Source organism: Lichenostomus cassidix, chromosome 15, assembly GCF_008360975.1.
Source record: "Lichenostomus cassidix isolate B80296 chromosome 15, HeHo_3.0, whole genome shotgun sequence".
Taxonomy (NCBI): Eukaryota; Metazoa; Chordata; class Aves; order Passeriformes; family Meliphagidae; genus Lichenostomus; species Lichenostomus cassidix.
Genome location: NC_139496.1, coordinates 13,423,057 through 13,440,995, shown reverse-complemented (window position 1 = coordinate 13,440,995; position 17,939 = coordinate 13,423,057). Strand labels below are relative to the sequence as shown.

General features: G+C 51.8%; 1 protein-coding gene across 3 annotated transcripts in view; it reads right to left on the bottom strand.

The window, feature by feature from the left end:
* The window catches only part of POLE (DNA polymerase epsilon, catalytic subunit), a 34,262-nt gene that overhangs the window by 3,965 nt on the left and 12,358 nt on the right, over nucleotides 1–17,939 (bottom strand). For 2 of the 3 annotated variants that reach the window (XM_085076308.1, XM_085076310.1), the window contains exons 19-38: nucleotides 17,322–17,467; nucleotides 15,486–15,634; nucleotides 14,981–15,073; nucleotides 14,184–14,328; nucleotides 13,559–13,716; nucleotides 11,481–11,676; nucleotides 9,077–9,291; nucleotides 8,717–8,819; nucleotides 8,439–8,519; nucleotides 8,243–8,365; nucleotides 7,940–8,158; nucleotides 7,430–7,639; nucleotides 6,135–6,278; nucleotides 5,680–5,820; nucleotides 3,618–3,771; nucleotides 3,431–3,537; nucleotides 2,277–2,453; nucleotides 1,252–1,475; nucleotides 930–1,150; nucleotides 135–339 (exon numbers count right to left, since the gene is read on the bottom strand). In XM_085076308.1, coding sequence (XP_084932434.1) covers nucleotides 135–339; nucleotides 930–1,150; nucleotides 1,252–1,475; nucleotides 2,277–2,453; nucleotides 3,431–3,537; nucleotides 3,618–3,771; nucleotides 5,680–5,820; nucleotides 6,135–6,278; nucleotides 7,430–7,639; nucleotides 7,940–8,158; nucleotides 8,243–8,365; nucleotides 8,439–8,519; nucleotides 8,717–8,819; nucleotides 9,077–9,291; nucleotides 11,481–11,676; nucleotides 13,559–13,716; nucleotides 14,184–14,328; nucleotides 14,981–15,073; nucleotides 15,486–15,634; nucleotides 17,322–17,467 — 3,211 coding nt within the window. The remainder of the gene's footprint in view (nucleotides 1–134; nucleotides 340–929; nucleotides 1,151–1,251; nucleotides 1,476–2,276; nucleotides 2,454–3,430; nucleotides 3,538–3,617; nucleotides 3,772–5,679; nucleotides 5,821–6,134; nucleotides 6,279–7,429; nucleotides 7,640–7,939; nucleotides 8,159–8,242; nucleotides 8,366–8,438; nucleotides 8,520–8,716; nucleotides 8,820–9,076; nucleotides 9,292–11,480; nucleotides 11,677–13,558; nucleotides 13,717–14,183; nucleotides 14,329–14,980; nucleotides 15,074–15,485; nucleotides 15,635–17,321; nucleotides 17,468–17,939) is intronic. The other variant, XM_085076309.1, reaches the window with a different exon arrangement.

The window sequence follows — 17,939 nt, the reverse complement described above, 5'->3', positions numbered from 1 at the left end:
CTGGATTTATACTCAGGGCTCCCCGACTGCTGCTGGGGAAAGGCTAAAGCCAGGAGGGAATGAGACAGGACCCTGAGGGGACCTGCCAGGATGATGACCACCTGCTCTACCTACTGCTGTTTCTCAAGCCACACCTAAAAGTGTTGGAGCAGAGGGCAGTCTCATCATAGCTGGCTGGGATGTTGGCAGCTTGGTTGCCTGTCACCATGTCCTCCAGGGATGCCTGCTGAATTACATCAAAGCTGATGCTCATGCTGGAGCCTCCTTCCATGTCGTTCACGTGGTGGGACTGCAACACGGTGTTCACAGCCAGGCTCTGGATGTCCAGCTCCAGACACACTAAAAGCAGACACAACTGTCAGCAAGGAGGCAGGGAAAAGATCAGGAACACCCTCCCTGCTGCTGCCAGAAATGCTTTTCACAGGTACAGGGTGATCTATAGGTGCTGTTGCACTCAGAGGGCAGATGCTTTCATAGGCATAACTGGACCTTCAAAAGTCTTGACTGAGCCTTGTCTGTCAACAACACTTCGATCTACTGACCCTCTGGTCTACCAGTTTTCCTGGAAGCTGCCACAGTGGACCTCAGAAGAACTCATTAAACTCAAGCCGCCTAAGAAAGACCTATCTCAGCGTCACCAGGGATGACCAAGTGAGCTGTCCTTGGGCTGACACATTGCAGGTGTTCTGCCCCATGCTGTCATAGGTAACTGGTAAAGAATCCCCATTTTGATGCCTGTAGATGTTACAGGTACACCAGGACATGCCCCTTGCATTGACCTTGCACATATTGATGTTGAAACCCAAAAGCTGCTGGTTACAACTGTCACCATAGAGACTCTTTGGGGACTGCATCCACCTCTCTGCAGGACTCACAGAGCAGGATCCAGCTCTATCCTAATCAGTGCTACCACCCTTCTCCCTCCTCACTTGTGGAGTAGCAGCCAGGGTTGTTGATCTCCACTGAAGCTCTCTCATCAAACTCCATGACCAGGCGGTTGTCATCAGCCTCCTTCCCCCCCAGGTCGGGGCGGGCCGTGGGGGACAGCCACAGCAGGTGGTTGTGACGACGAAGGTGGCGCGAGAAGAACAGGTCGGAGCCGAAAGTGGAGATGTCATCAGGGAGGTTCCCAATGGGAATGTGGTAGTACCTGAGGCACAGGAACGTCAGTGGTCACTGGAATGAGCATGGCTGCAGGGAAAACAGGGACTCTTGCCTGTCCACTCAAGGGAACATGGCCATCCTGGGTACCTGCTCATCTCAAAAGCCTGGGAGAGGCAGGTGTCCAGGTTGAGGTAGTGGCGTATCATGCGGCGGGCAGCATGGCGCTGCCAGTCCAGGACTGAGTAGCTGATGTCATCTACCAGCCGGATGGGGACCAAGGGGAACTCCTCAATGATGGGGATCCCACTCACCAGTCGTTTCAGGTCCCAGTTGGACTGCACAGCCACCAGTGTGGGGCCCCGGCGCTCGTCCTGCACCAAGGAGAAAGGGACATGTCCTGATGCACCTCTCCCCTGCTTAGCAGGAAGCTGGTGTCAGGTACCCCATCCCCACAGCAGGTCCCCACGGTCCAGGAACAGCACACCCCAGCATCCCGAAGCACCCACCCACCTCCACACCACCAGCTCTCCAGCGGAATGCAAGAATGGAGAGAGATCCTGAGGTGGCCTTGCTGCTGGCATTGCCCCCCCAAGCAAAACAAGCACCCACTTCTTCACCTTGGGTCCAGCAGTTACGTGCAGGTATTCTTGGAACTGGTGCACTAGTGCCTTTCACAGCAGCCTTCCCTTAGTCCCCATGGTCCCACTGTCTTGGGGTGATACTATGTCTATTCTTAATTGCCTGCTTTATGCCCAGAAATGGTTCCTGTAACTTTAAGGTGGGTTTGGGGGAGGAGCGAGAGCGTGGGAGCCGTCCACCATTTTGTTCTTTCTTGCCACCTCATCGGCAGAGCTTTTTTCCTTCCCCTGGCTTTTTTTGTTTTGTTTGTTTGTTTGTTTGTTTTGTTCTGCTGTGGGTGGGTGTGTGTATTTTTGGGGTAAGGTGCTGACAGTCCAATATCTAACAATTATTCATTTTCTCCCATGCCATGTGGGCTCCTTGTTTGTCAAACAAACCGTTTTTTTAAACTTTCGTCAACTAAAATTCATTTCCTATCGGTGGGAAGGGATTGCTGAAACCCTTTTCTCTAAAGTATTTAATTCCAGAGTGTTTTCTCCCAACCTTGTCTCTAAACCGAGACACCCACTGTCTTCCCCCCACCTTCATCTCACCTTGTAGCCCAAGAGCAGCCGCTGGACACCCCTGAAGATGGCCTTGGGGTCGGTCTCAGCACGCACCTCAAAGGTGTGTTTGTCCGGGGGCAGTAGCTCCTCACCCACCTTTTCCAGCAGAGAAGCGCGCTCCGCTGAGAACAAGGTGGTGAGGTTTGGCATCTGGTTGCTGCGTACCTGGTGCAAGAGGGAGCAGCTCAGAGCAGGGGGAGAGCGACCCTGGCATGTGTGGTGCCAGGGGCCCTGCCAAAACGTGGCAGGGATGTGCGAAGTATGGAGAAACCTCATACTGCCTGACCCAGAATGATCTGGGGTAGAAGGGAGCTTTAAAGGTCATCTAGTCCAATCCTCTGCCATGGACAGGGACACCACATAATCTCAGAATTGTTTAGGTTGGAAAATACCTTTAAGATGAAATCCAACTGGTCACCCAACACAGCCAAGGCCACCACTAAACCATGTCTCCAAGTGCTACATCCTCACATCTTCTAAATCCCTACAGGGATGCTGGTTCCACCACTGCTCTGGGTAGCTGTGCCAGGGCTTGACAACCATTTTGGTTTTTCCTACTATTCAACCTAAACCTCCCCTGATGCAACTTGAGGTCAAATAGACCAGGTTGCTCCAAGCCCTGTCCAGCTGGGCCTGGAACACTTCCAGGGATGGGGCAGTCACACTTCTCCAGCAAACCTGTGCCAGGGCCTCACCACCTTCACAGGGAAGAATCTCCTCCCAGTATCCCACCTATCCTTGCCCTCTGGCAGTGGGAAGCCATTCCCCCTTGTCCTGTCACTCCATCCCTTGTCCAAAGTCCCTCTCCAGCTCTCTCTTTAGGCACTGGAAGGGGCTCTAAGGTCTCCCTGAAGCCTTCTCTTCTCCAGGTGAACACACCCAGCTCTCCCAGCCTGGCTCCAGAGCAGAGGGGCTCCAGCCCACACCAGAGCATCCATGTCCTTCCTATGTTGTGGACCTCAGGGCTGGAGGCAGCTCTGCAGGTGGGGTCTCACCTGAGCAGGGCAGAATCCCTCCCTCCCCTGCTGCCCATGCCCAGGACACGGGGCTCATTTCTGGGCTGCCAGTGGATATGGCCAGGGCATGTCCAGCCTCTCACCCATCAGCATCCCCAGTTCCCCACCTTCCAGAGCCCCCCTTACCGTGTCCAGCACAAAGACAGCAGCCTTGCGCTGTGAGGGAATGAAGAGGCCCAAGAGTGCCTTGCTGCCCTGGGAGCTGTGGTACAGGTAGATGTGGCGAATGCTTCCTGGGGACAACAGAGCACAGAGCATCAGTGGTACCAATGAGTGCCAGGTGCCCCAGGACCCCTCTCCCAGGATGCCTCACCTGGCTCCAGGTAAGTGAATTGGGCCAGTGAGCGCATCTCCAGGTGCTCAATGTCGAAGGTTTCAGCCTCTCGCCCTGCCAAGTGCCGGACGAGCTGCCTGCTGACCATGCACACACAGCCCAAGTGGATCAGGGCACGGAAGAGCAGTGGCACCTGCAATGATGGGGAAAGATGTGATGAACAACTGCTAAGCTCCTCTTGGGGGTTGCAGACCTAGAATAACCAAGATTAAAACCCACAGGTAGCACATATCTGAGGTGCCTTTGGAATGAGTTTGGTACTATCAGCCTTGCAAAAGTACAGAACAGGTATCTCAAAATCCATGTCCTCCTATCTAGGCCCAGATCCTACCATCAAGGTACTATGGAGGACATATGGAGCAATATTTGGGCAATCTTGCCACTTTCAACTTGTGGTTTGACACCCCGAGGCAGGGGCTCCATCTGAACCTCCAGAAAATCAGCATGGTGAGAGATCCACCATGGATCCATCCTGCTTTATTAAACCGGTAGCTATCAACTCCACTGCTGCAGGAGACTCCTGAATGGGTTGCCGAGGAACCTGGTACAAAACCAGTGAGAAACAATAAATATTTCTTGCCTGATTGCTCTTCCCTTGTGCTAGTTTTAGCTGTAGATGCCTCTGCTACATCCCATTTTCACATCTCTTCAGCAAGATGCCCAGGTCTGTGTCCAGTTGGGTTAACTGTGTCTCTGAGGATAAAAGCTCCACAACCCCTTGGGCAATCTGCTCAATCATGCTTGCAGAAGATTTTGCTTATGCTTACACTGAATTTTCATGGTTCAGGTTGTGGTCACTGCCTCCAATTCTCTCCTGGGCACCACAGCAGAGTCTGGCTCTTCTTCTCCACTGTTCCCATCGAGCAGGTCCCTTGAGCCTCTTCTCAGCTGCATAGTCCAACTGACTCAGCCTCCCCTCAGATGAGAGATGCTGCTACCCCATGATTATCTAATTTCTTTCATATCTTTAAAACTTCTCCATGCCCATTGTTTTACTTCAGCTGCTCATTTTAATAGCCCCTTAGCTTTTTGATTTTTCCTCTTCCCACCTATTAAACACTACTAGAGTGGAGAGGACTTGGGTTTGCTAGAGGGAGCTCTATAAAGAATTTGGGTACATGCCAGTCACTTTGGACGAGTAATCTGAAGTAAGTTTTGGGTGCTGCTTACTAAACCTCAGTAAAGTTTGGTAGGCACCATTTTCAATTGCTGATGGCATATATGGTTCAACCTTTTTCATCACCACAGGATTTCACAGGCTCCACATAATCATTAAGAGTAGTGCCTTGCCTTGTGATACCTTTGTTCAAATTTTTCAAAAGCAGAAACCCAAGGTGAAAAAAAATGGTTTCTTTCACCATGTCCCACTGGAATGCTTCCCAGGTTATACCAGTAACTTCAGTAGCAAAGTCTCCCAACTCTGTGATGCTCTTCTTGCCCTTGCAGCCTCCTGCACCTCAGAAAGCATTTCATAGCCAGAGGTACTTCTGCTCACACCAAAGCTTGTCCTACTCAAGACTTTTGATCCACAATAACCCTATGGTGCATTTCAGTATCAAATTCACCTGCCTTTACGCTCTCTTTAACTCTACTCTTACAATGGTGCGGTCTACTCTGCTTCCATACAGGCCTGGTCCTTTCACTTCAACATCTTCTTAGTTAAATTCCTGTCACCAGGTTTTGATCTGGTGGACAAACCAGTATCCCCACTGGAAGCAAGCATCCCAGGTTCCCACCTTCATTTTCAGCACTGGCAAATTGAATTTTAGCCTCACCGTTTTCTACAGAATTTCATTTAGGTTGTTCTTGCTGTTCCTGAACTTTAAAGTTGTACCCAGTTATTTTTAAACCAAAGTCCCTTTCCTGACCTATTATAACCCATGTGCTGATATTCAGCATTTCTGTCCATATGAGCATGAGTAGAACTCCCAGTTCCCTGGACACTGTGCAGCATCTTGGATTTTTGGTGTCTCACCACTGGAACTCAGACTAATAAGCTACTGCTCAGCAACTGTTAAAGACGAGCACCTGGAGGAGTTACCTGTGTCTCATACACTCCCTCAATGTCTGGAGCAGAGAGGTCTGCATTGATTTCATTGATGTGCTCTTGGTACATATCTTCGGGGACAGAGTATTCATACAAGTTGTAAACCAAGTTTGAGCGGGGCAGGATCCTGTTTACCTGCCAAGATAAGGGACAGTATTATTGGGACACATCCTACCACTGCCAGGTACCAGGCTCAGAGCCAGGCCAGCTACTGGTGCTCCTCTCTCCTAAGGAAATCAGTGGGTTATGCTCATGCACATTACAAATTCCCATAACAGAGAACTTGATTTCCAAGCAGGCTGGGATTAGCAAAGAGACTAGGGCCTCTCATGGGGTGGGAGAATGAGGTGCTGCATGGCAGATGCTTGTAACACCTGCTAACAGGGGAGATGAAGTGCCTTATCTCAGTACAAGCTGCTGTTTCCCTTCCGGAAGGGACAGGATCTCACCTTCCTGTAGGCTGTTCCCTCCTCTGGCTTTGGGACACGCTGGTTGACATAGAAGACACGGGGGATGCTCAGCTTGATGCAGTGCAGGTCGCTCCCTATCACCGCCCACAGCCGGAACAGCCCAGGCTGGCTGGTCTCGGCGATCTGCAGGACATGGGGCATGAGGTTAGCGTTAGCAGGAGATCCAATGTCCCATCAGTGCTTATGTCTACACTGCAAAGCACTCTGGGGATCTACAGGGTCAGCAGGTGGCTAAAAACAAAGTGGGGGGCTTAGAGAGTCATCACTTTCAGCTCTTGAGTCCCTGTGTCCTGCTACTGTCCCAGGGTACCATGAAGAAAACTGCCTCAGGCTGGCCAATCAGCTCCAGGGAATGTCACCCAAGTCACTCTGAAGTCCTGGACCTGCAGCTCTGAGACCTTTCTGGAGGATGAAGTGGGTGACAGAGGCTGGGCTTAGTGGCCACACATAACAAAGGTTTGTGAAAACACCTGGATGGCATCACCCCACCTCTTCATTTGTACACTGGCTGCTTCTAGGCACCACTGGGATCTGGTGCTCAGTGCTGTCCTCAACACAGGACATGGACATACCGAATAGAGTGAAGTGCCACAAGGAGGAAGAAGGGATTGGAGCATCTTTCATATCAAGATAGGTTGGCAGAACTGGGATTGTCCATCCCAGAGCAGATGAAGCTTAGGGGGATCTCATCCACATATGTATACCTAAAGCAAAGTGCAGAGAGTACAGAACCTGACTCTTCCCAGTGGTGCCCTGCAGCAGGACCAGACATCATGGGCACAAAGCAGAATGCAGGAGGGTACCTCTGCATGTCAGAATCTTTTCTCTGCAAAGGTGAACCTGGCCCAGGTTGCCCAGGGAAGGCGTGCACTCTTGAAACTTGGAGATATTCCAGGACATGGTCCTGGGACCCCAGCTCTGGGTGGCCCTGCCTGAGCAGGATGTGGGACCAGAGGGATGCCAGAGATGCCCCAGCCTCAGCTGATGTTTTTGCAGTTCTGTCACTATGCAGTGCTGTCCATGGGCTGAACTAGAGCTGCCCCACTGGCAGATCAACACACACATCCCAGAGTCACCAAGAATAAATGACCCTGTAGGCACCTGTTTACATCCAGACGTGTATGAGTCTGAGGCTCTGCAGCCCCACCTGGGCTCCTCAGGGCTAATACCTACATGGGATAGGTTAGGGTCCCTGAACTTCACTGTCTGACCACAGAGTGTAAATGTGGGGCTTGTGCCCCAGGGTGCTCCGTGGCAGGTCCCCTCCCCAGTACCTGGACGATCTGCCAGGGCAAGTCCAGGATGCTGCGCGCTGTTCGGCGGAGGTAACTGCTCAGCCCTTTAGAGAGGGCATCACGGACCACCCCTCCACCTGCCACCACCCCACCATCCTCGAGCCGCTGCCTCTTCCGCCGGTCCTGCCGCTGCCGAGCCTGCAGCTCCCACTTCTTCTGGTGGAAGCGCAGCCAGACCAGATACTGTTCCTGAGTGGGGTGACAGCAAGCATGAAATCAACGCAGGCTTCCCTGCCCCACAACATCGCACCATACAGCCCAGCTCCCGGTCCCATGTTATGTTCCTGCCCCAGCCGTGAAGCCACAACCCCCCTTTTCTCTATCAGTGGTTGCATTACTGTCTCCTGGTTGTGTATCTCCTTGTATCCCTGAGCCATGTGTGTGCAGAGTGTTTTGGGAAACCTCCAGCTTGCTCTTGGAAGCACCCACGCTGCTTTGGATGGAGTAGTAGAGTCCTGAGGCTTCTCCTGCACTATCTGCTTCACCTACCTTGGTGGTGCCAAGGGGTGGAGGTGGGCCCAGGATCTCCCGCCAGGACTGGGACAAATCCAGGTCCTGGGACAGCTGTTGGCTTTCCTCTGCTGCAGGGATGCGCTTCCGCTTATTTGCGATGGGAGCCAGTGGCTGAGGGATCTTGACAGCCCCAAAGTCCTCTATGTCACCCACCTGTGAGCTGGGCGTCCCCTCTGCAGGCTGGTGGGCAAGAACCTGAGGGAGTAAGAGCAGCAGGATGGGGGCTTCAGGAGAAAGGCCCCACTAGTACTGCCAGCACCTTCCCCTCACCCAATTTACCTGTCTCTTGCCTTCTGAAACAAAGAGCTCATTGATTTTTTTCTGTTTGTACACGTCGTTCTTCTCCAGGAGTTTCTTGTGAAGCCAGTCTGGGTGCCGGACCCGTGGCACTGGGTTCTTTACCTGGAGAGCAGGTCTAAATCATAGAGTCCCCCATGCAAATCCTTCCTCCTGCCCACCCTGCACTGCCCTGTACCTGCTGCAGGGCTGCGGGAATGGTGATAATTTTCTGGATGGTGCTGCCGAGTCTCTCGATGTAATAGTCCCAGTCCAGGATCTGGGGAAGAGGGCAGAGCTTGGGCAGTGAAGAAAACCAAGTGGAAGGGGCCCCAGACACAGGATCAGACATCCCTGTAGCACCCCCACGCCAGCCCACTGCTTTGTGAGCACAGGAAGCCACTGCCTAGGCTATGCCTCCAAAAGGACAAGCGCCTGTCCCAGATGGGGGGCCATCTATAGGGGTGACTCACTCACCTCACGGATGTTGAAGTCCTGCAGAGAGGGGCTCTTCAGCCATTTTCGGAGGTAGTGTTTGCGCACGCTGGGCTCAGCTTGGAAGATGGCAAGAGGGATGGCCCTGGGGAAGGCAGGAAAGCAATGTCCTAGCATCCCACAATCCACTCTCCCAGCCTGTGGAGGTCTTCCAGGTGTCTCCTCAACCTCTGCAAGGCCACTAGGCTTTATGGTGTTGCCTGCTGCATTGCTCATAGCCTGTGCCAGACTCATGTGATCACCTGGCCACACATTCCAGCTCCCTCCCTTCCTGCTACCTGCCCGTCCCCTTTGAGTTTCTCCCACAGTGCCAGAAGCCCTGGCCCTTCCGGGTAGGGCTACCTCTCAGTGACTGGAGACCCTTCTGGTTTCTTGGAAATGATGAAGCGACAGCTCAGCCCTGCATCCTTCACCATCTGGTCCCCCAGAAACTCTGCCAGGCGCTTGGCAGTGCTGATGGAGGTGGACTTCTGCTCCCCATAGTCCTCCAGCTTGCGTGACATGGACCGGTTCTCTGAGATGAGCTCAAACAGCTCTGAATCGGGCATATTGGCAGCCTGAAAGAGACGGAAAAACCCAAAGTTAGCAAGAACTTAATGATCAAACCTTGCTGCTGTCAGGAACAGGAAGCACCACACACAGCTGACGTGTCTCTTTATGGGGAACCTGGGAATTGCTTCCTATTGCAGCTGCCAATGGGATCTACAGAAAAGAGGGAGTGTGGGTTTCAGGCTGGCACCAGTTTGTGCCATGGCTGGGCAGCGGCAGCACAGCTTTGTGTTGTGCACAAAGTTGGGCTCACCAAGAACTTGTATAACAGAATCACAAAATGAAGGACTGTAGACGACCAGAACTGAGAATGTTTTGTCTCAAACATTTTTTCATCCTGTATTGCTACAGGAAAGGTGTGATCAGGGGAGAGGGTCCTGCAGAGGTGTGGCTGTACTGTTCTGAGCCAATTCCCTGCCACGCCGTGAGACTTGTGCTTAGTCCCCTGTCCAGCTCACATCCAGGAGGAGGGCTAGCTGTGCATGAAAGAGAGAAGATAGGTGCCCTCTCTCTCTTTTCTTTTTGTCCTCTTTCTCTTCCACTTACTTTGCCTCGTTGTTTGCCCCCGCTCTGGACCATCCATGTGGAATGACCAATGGCAGGACCAACATGGATCTAAGGACTGGTGATATACTTTGCTTTCTTCCCTTGCTTTGCCTGAACAAAGTACAGCCATTTCTTCCCTTGCTTTGCCTGAACAAAGTGCATATTCTACTTCATACTCTGCATTGAATCCTGCTGTGAGAGTGGGGAGCTTGTGTAAAGGTGTGCTGTGGCTTATTGGCCAGGAGTTTTGAGTAGTGGTGTTGTGGCTCATGTCTAAGCACCTTCATGTAATGGTTTGTTGCAGCTTGTTAGCCAGTACCCTTCAATATTGGTGGTCTATTGTGGCTTATGAGCCAGAGCCTTTTGAAGAGTTGTGGTGGAAGTTGACAACTTATCAAAGTGTTCAGTACAAAATTAAGGGCTCATGTGCCTCTACTCTTATGGAAGTCTATTGTAAGAACTGGCTTGCTGGCCAACACCTTTTGAATCTAAGCAGTGGACTGGTTGCTGGACTTACAACGACTGTACAATAAAGTTCCTGACACATGTCTGGTGTCTTCGTTCAACCTGATGAGAATTTATTATGAACATCATGCCCCCAACCATGTAGGTCATGACAAAGACCCAGCCAGACTTTCGTTTCCTCCCACCCCCTTTTCTCACAGAATGACAGAATCATTTGGCTTGAAAAGCCCTCTAATATCACCAAGTCCAACCACTCCCCCAGCACTGCCAAAGCCACCAGTAACTCATGTACCCAAGTACCACATCCACACAGCTTTTAAATTCCTCCAGGGATCTGAACTCCACCACTGCCGTGGGCAGCATGAGCCAGAGCTAGACAATCCTTTAGGAGATGAAATTTTCTCTATTACTCAATCTAAATCTCCCCGGCTGCAACTTTGAGGTCATTTCCTCTCATCCTGTCACATGTTCCCTGGGAGAAGTGCCCAACTCCCACCTGGCTCCACCCTCCTGTCGGGGAGTTGTAGAGAATAAGAAGGTCCCCCTGAGCCTCCTTTTCTCCAGGCTGAGCCCTCACAGCTGCTCATCAGACTCAAACTCTAGCCACTTCCCCAGCTCTGTTCCCTTCACAGGACATGCTCTAGCCCCTCAATGTCTTTCTTGCTGTGAGGGGACAAAAACTGACCCCAGGGTACAAGGTGCCTCACCAGTGCCCAGCAGAGGGGGATGGTCACAGCATGTTGGTCCTTTTGGCCATACTATGGCTGGTACAGGCCAGGTGCTATTGTCCTTCTTGTCCACCTGGGCATACGTTTAGTCACTGTTGACCACTACCCCCAGGTCCTTTCAGGTGCCTTTCCAGACCCTCTGTCCCTAGCCTGGAGCATTCCATGTGGTTGTTGTGACCCCCGTGCAGAACCTGGCACTTGGCCCTGTTGAATCTCACACCACTAGCCTTAGCCCATGGCTCCAGCCTGTCCAGATCCCTCTGCAGAGCTTCCTGCCCTCCAGCAGATGCACACTGCCACCCAGCTCAGAGTCATCTGTGAAGTGACTGAGAGTGAAAGAGGCACAGGGGACCACTGAATCTGTGCAAGCAAAGTCCACCCTCCCACCGTGCCCGATCAGCTTGGACACTCCTCCCCAGGCTCCACCTCAGAGCACAGACGTGCTGAGCTCTGCCTACCTTGCTGTAGAGCACATCCAGCCAGTAATCGGCCACCTTGGCCACAGAAGCATAGACCTCCTCCAGGGTGCTGCCTTTCAGAAAGGCTTCAAACACAGACGACTGGAATATCTTCACCAGCTGCAGCTCTCCCCGGCGTTTCACCTCAAACCCCTTCAGCTCAGCCAGGGACCCATCCTCATTGAACACGGCATACCTAGGAGGAAGCATGGGTAAACCTGGCCTGCACCAAGGGACACATCCCCCAGGGTGCCACTGGTGTCCCTCCTGCCAGGGCGCTTCTCCCCATGCCATTTTATCACCAGCATGTCCAAAGGAGCCACAGCAGCACCTGGATAATCTCAAATATCTACAGCTTCTCTAGAAACCATTTTACCTTGGCCTGGAAAAGCACATCAGCTCTTGCCCCAGCTCATCCACACTGACTTATTGATTATCCAGTCCCACGTCACTGCCACAGGCAGGGACACCTGCCACTAGACCAGGTTGCTCCAAGCCCTGTCCAGCCTGGCCTGGAACACTGTGGGGAAGCCACAGCTTCTCTGGGCACCCTGTGCCAGGGCCTCCCCACCCTCACAGCCAAGAATTCCTTCCCAACATCCCACCTAACCCTGCCCTCTGGCAATGGGCAGTCATTCCCCCTTGTCCTGTCCCTCCATCCCTTGTCCAAAGTCCCTCTCCAGCTCTCCTGGAGCCCCTTTAGGCACTGGAAGGGCTCTAAGGTCTCCCTGGAGACTTCTCCTGATGAACATGCCCAGCTCTCACAGCCTATCTCCATGGCCTCCTTTGGACTCAATACAGCAGCTCCACGTTTTCTTGTGCTGAGCAACCCAAACCTGAATGGAGTATTGAGGGTGAGGAGTGACCTCAATTGATGTAGAATGACCTTAATTGCATACAAGTAAGGGTGGGAGATGGGAGCCCAGGTGGGGAAATGAAGATATTAGGAAGAGGTTTAGAAAGAAAGAAACTGTGAACTCCAATGCTGGCAGACGGGTTGAGAGGAAACTGGATGCAGCTGTGACACACCTATGGGAACATTTCTCCCTTTTGCCTTTTCTCTTCTATTGTTTTGCTTTTCACAGCCCTGAAAATTAGCTGTATGTCTCAAAACAACCCCAAACCACCACTGTGGGAATGATCAGTGAGCAGAGGGGATACTCAAAACTGCTTGGCCAGCCCTTCTCCCACCTGCCCACATTCCCATCAGCACAGCCTTTCCTTCCTCCACCAACCATGGTGCTTGCAGCCACCTCCAGGTTGTTGTGCTTGGAGAGTGAACAGGAAACACATGCCATTGCTAAGATCCACAAACTACAGGAATCCAGAGGACCTGACAGGAGTTCTATGAGCACAGCCCATTCAAAGCTGGACAACACTTTGACTCCTGCAGAAGGAGTCTGACTGCTTGGAGAGGGGCACTGGCAGGGAATGCTGTGTGCTGGACCTTGTCCTGTCAGGGAATAAGCACAAAAAAGTCCAGAATTGTGAGGACATAGGGTGCAGGGGACAGCAACAGCATTTTCTGGAGTCAGACCCAGGTCTGTGGGCTGCCCCCTAAAATAATGAATGCTACTGCTCTAGCTCACATTCTTGGCTAGGAAGTGGCAGAGAAATCAGTGAAGTTTGGGTACAGCTTCACTGTATAATGTGACAGTAATGGTAACCCAGTCCTACATACAGATGAAGAAGGAATGGGAAACACATAGAAGCCTGTGGACTCCTGAGAGACAGGAAGGCAGGAACTGTTGAATTTAAACAGATTCGGTTGAATACAAGCAGTATTAGAAATGCCCAGAAGGAAAGTCAAAGTTCTCCTGCATACCTCAGAGCCAACAGGGAGATGTCTGGTCAACAGGTTGGAGAAATGTCACTTTGCTGTTATCTGCTAAAATTTACTGCCATAGTAGCTAGATTCAAAGATGATCTGATGTTAGGAACTTGCCACTTAAAGCCAGTGAGTCAAATGCTGCTGGCTCTGGGGGCAAGGACCAACATGCTCCACATGCACAAAGGCAATGAGATTCTCAGTCTGTTACCCAGCGAAAGAGACAGTATTTAAAGCTTTGAAATCTCACCTTTTCTTCAGCTTCTTGCCCTCCTCTTTGGAGGCTGGAAGGATCATGGCCAGGTATGGACCATCGACTTCAAAAAAGATGCTGTTCTCTGAGCGCGTGACATAGGTGAGTGAGGCTGGATCCTGCAGTTCCTGGTACTGGTCATTTGTGAAGCCTTCCTGTGAAGCCCCAGGAGAACAGCTTCAATCCACAGCTGACTAGTCACACCAGAAGATGCCCCTGGGACACACCCTGCCCAACGGGACCCCTGAGCGCCTCTCTGGGAACTATGGCACAATTTAGGACTGAAAAGTCAAAACACCTGTCCTGCCTGTTGGGAAGAAAAAGGTTTTGGACCCTAAAAGATTTTCTTGTCTAACAGAGACTGGACTGAGCAGAGGATAGGTTTAGACCTTGCTCTGGACTCCCTGCCTGCGCAGGTAAGCATGCACCTAACCTGGCCTTTTACACACCTGCCTCTCTGATGAGGGATATTGAACCTCTTTCTCAACTCAGATGCTCTCCATCCCTGACATAGCATTCACTACATGAGGAGTGAAGATTGAAGAGGGACTCTCCCCATTCATCAGCTCTCCACCTCCTTTTCCCAGGCTGCAGAGCTGGCCTAGACAGGTGTCAGACTCACCTTCACCAAGATGTTCAGCATGGCACCTGGGTAAGAGATGGTCACTTTTGGCTTCTTGGTATTGGTTGACTTGATGATGAAATTCTCAGGGAAGCTGTTGGGAAGGACACACCAAATCCCATCGGTATCCAATTCCAGAGGTCTCCTAAGGAAGGAATGAAGGCCACTGTCAGGAGCAGAGTGGATGAGAGGTGAGGACCAGCTCTGCTCCCATAAAGACAGCAGCAGCCTGCTGTATCCACTCTGTTCCCTCCTGCAAAGCAAACCCTCAAAATACAACACAGGGGTGTCAGGAATCTGAATGCTCATAGAATCAGAGAATCACAGAGCAGTTTAGGTTAGAAGGACCTTAAAGCTCTTCTCATTCCAAACCCTTGCCATGGGCAGGGACAACTTCCAATAGACCAGGTTCGTCCAAGCCCTGTCCAACCCAGCCTTGAAACACTTTCAGGGACAGGGTAGCCACAGCTTCTCAGGGCAACCTGTGCAGGGAAGAATTTCTTCCCAATATCCCATCTAATCCTGCCCTCTGGCAGCAGGAAGCCATTCCCCCCTTGTCCCACCACGACTGGCCATTGCCCAAAGTCCCCCTCCAGCTCTCTTAGAGCTCCTTTAAGCACTTAAAGGGACTCTAAGATCTTCCTGGAGCCTTCTCTTCTCCAGGAAGAACACCCCCAGCTTTCTCAGCCCTTCCTCACAGGAAATGTGTTCCATCTCTCTGAAAACTCCAGTGTTTAACATGCTCCCACATCTGTTCTAGATGCAGACAAACCTTCCCCAACTCAGCACACACTCACCCAATCTGCTCGATAAGCTCTCTGGCCTGGGTGATGATATTTGCCCCTGTGAAGCAGACAATGCCAGCCATTTCCATGGAGTACCAGCGAGCTCTGTGAGCAGAGGAGTCACAGTTAAGAGCATGACATGCTCCCTCCAAAACCCAGCTATGGAAGGGCAGGAGGATCTCCAGGGGAAGGAGAGCAAGAAACACATCAACACTGGGCCTTGGAACATTGTTCTCCTATGAAATTCTCTACTTATGATACTACAGAAAAGCTGAAAACCCACTAACAGACAAGATTCCCATCATTGAATGTCTGGTAAGTCTCCAGGATGAGAAGTCATGGGTAGAAGCAAGAAGAGAGTGTTACAGGCAGGACCTGTAACTCATTGTGGTGCTTCAGGAAGCAAGTGACTACCTCACCAGGACAATCCTGGTTTCCAAGGGTCCTCTCTAGAAACCTTGGATGAGAGACTAGAACCATCTCTAGTCTGCCCTAGACCATCCTAGGGGAGACTTACCCTTTCCGCATGACGTATCCATAGAAGGAGTTGAGGATGCACTTGTGGGCCAGCTGCAGGGAGTCATAAAGGATCTCCATGTTTTTGCAGCGTTTCACTTCAGAGGCATCTCCTGTCTCCACTGCTGCAGACAGCTTCTTCTTCCACACCTGCATGCCAAGGGCAGTCAGGACAATTCCACATATCACTACTGGTGGCTCCCAGCTGGTTTCCAGTCAGTCCTAGTACCGCATTGCAGCGCTACAAGAGTCTCTTTGCCAAAGATGAGCATCATGAGTCAAACATCCCATTTTCCTTTGCAGCATGGGAGGGGTTGGGCAGAGGCACTTTGTCACTTGTTAGGAGAGACTTGCAGCTCCCACCATTGATCAGAATACAACCAGCATCAGCTGTGATGCACCATATTTGTGCAGGGAAGAACTCAATACACTGCCTGCTGCAATTCATGATGCCTGGCTAACAGCAGAACGACCAGGGTACGAAAAGCCTCTCTGCCAGCCCTACGATTCATGGCAAAAGAGGCAGCCAGGAGGAACTGCAAATTGACAGGCTCTTTAAATAACTCTGACAGATGTAGAGCCCCAGGACCTCCTAGAATGGTTTGGATTGGAAGTGACCTTAAAGCTTATCTCATCCCACTCCCTGCCTTGGGCAGGAACACCTTCCACTATCCCAGGTTGCTCCAAGCCCTGTCCAACCTGGTGCCAAACACTTCCAGAGATGGGGCAGCCACAGCTTCTCTGGGCCACCTGTGTGTTGAAAGTTAGGGGGGGTGGAATTTTCTCCATCCCTGTTACTAGGGAACCAACGACCAGGTACTTAAGAACCATTAACTCTTTTAGTACGACACAAAGAATGTGGCTGCTGTGGCTGGCTGTGGTGAGGGGAGGAGGCATTCTGACCGTTGAGACCTTCACTTGCTTGCTGGGCACCGGAGGGGACAGAGGGAAGCTGCTGCTTTCCTTTGGCTGCGACCATGGAAAAGTCCGCCTGTGCACTGCCTTCTGTTCCTGGCTGGGTGAGCTCCTGTGTGGGGAAGGGTGCAGGATCCCAACCCTTTTCCCTGCCTGGAGCGCGCATCTGCCCGGTTGCGTTTTTTGCAACAACTGCAAAGGAATGTCGCTGCTCCCGCCCCAGTCGCTGGAACGCACTGCGGCGTCTGCCGTGACTGCAGAGTTGCTGCCACCTTTGCTGGCTAGCCCGGCTGAGCCATTCCTGCCGCTCCAGCTCGCTGCTCTGAGCTCTCTGCCGCGCACTGCTTGCTGCCCAGCCCTGCCGCCATTACCAACCCCGTGAGACAGACCTGACCTCGCGCCACAGCGTCACCTACAGCTGCTCAGCAGTCATCGCATCTGCCCTGCCCGGCTGGGAGCTCAACAGCGCCCTGCTGGCTGTGGCTGTGACTGCACCAAACGGGAAAGTGCTTGGCAGCCCAAGAACATCTGCCACTAGGTTTCTGGATTTTATTTGTTGCTGCTATTCTTGTTGTTGCTCATTTACTCCGTTATAGATACTAGTGAAAAACTGTTATTCCTTTTCCCATATCTCTGCCTGAAAGCCCTTGATTCCAAAGTTATAATAATTCGGATGGGAGGCAGTTCACATTCTCTGTTCTAAGGGAGATTTCCACCTTCCTTAGCAGACACCTGTCTTCCAAACGAAGACATGGTGTCAGAGCCTTACCTCCCTCACAGGGAAGAATTTCTTCCCAATAACTAATAAAACCCTGCTCTCTATCAGTGGGAAGCCAACAGAGTAGTTCTTTAAGGTTTTCAACAAGGCACAAGAGGTTCCCAGCCTTGGGAAGACAATTTGACCAGCACCCAAGCTTGGTACCTTGTGTAGCCCCTTGAACTCGTATCGGCGGTCCCGAAACGCTCGCACCGTATCCACATAGAAAGAGTTCTCTCGCTGGCAGATGGTGGTGACTCGCTCCTCCACCTTAGTGACGTGGATCTTCTTGTACGCCTTGCGGCAGTAATCTGGTCAAAGGAGGAGGCAGAGGGAGGTTCTCAGGGATGGGTGCCCTACTACAGAGGGATAGGCAAAGTAGGGACAGAGAGACAGCTAAGCATAAGGCATGGGTGAGTGCGGGACAGTCCTACTGCAAAGGGAGAGGAAGATCCCAGTACAGAAACAAGAAAAGAGAAAGAAAGAAGAGGTGCTCTTTATGGAGGTGGAGGGCAAGGGGGAAAACAAGCTAATCATATGGCACACCCACAAACCCAGGCTCTTGCCCCCAGCCAGCTGGGTGGTTCTGCTGGACACCATCCCTCCAGGTGATAGCATAATGTGATGTTTCCCTTTCATTGACTGGCTCTAATTAGCAGCCTTACAAAAAATGGAGCTCAAATTCAAGACAAAGGGAAACACTGACAGAGGTACCAATGCTTGGCTTCTCTTAGGAAGCACACCTGAGTCTGTTGGAATACTGGAGAAGTTCTGAGACCAGCC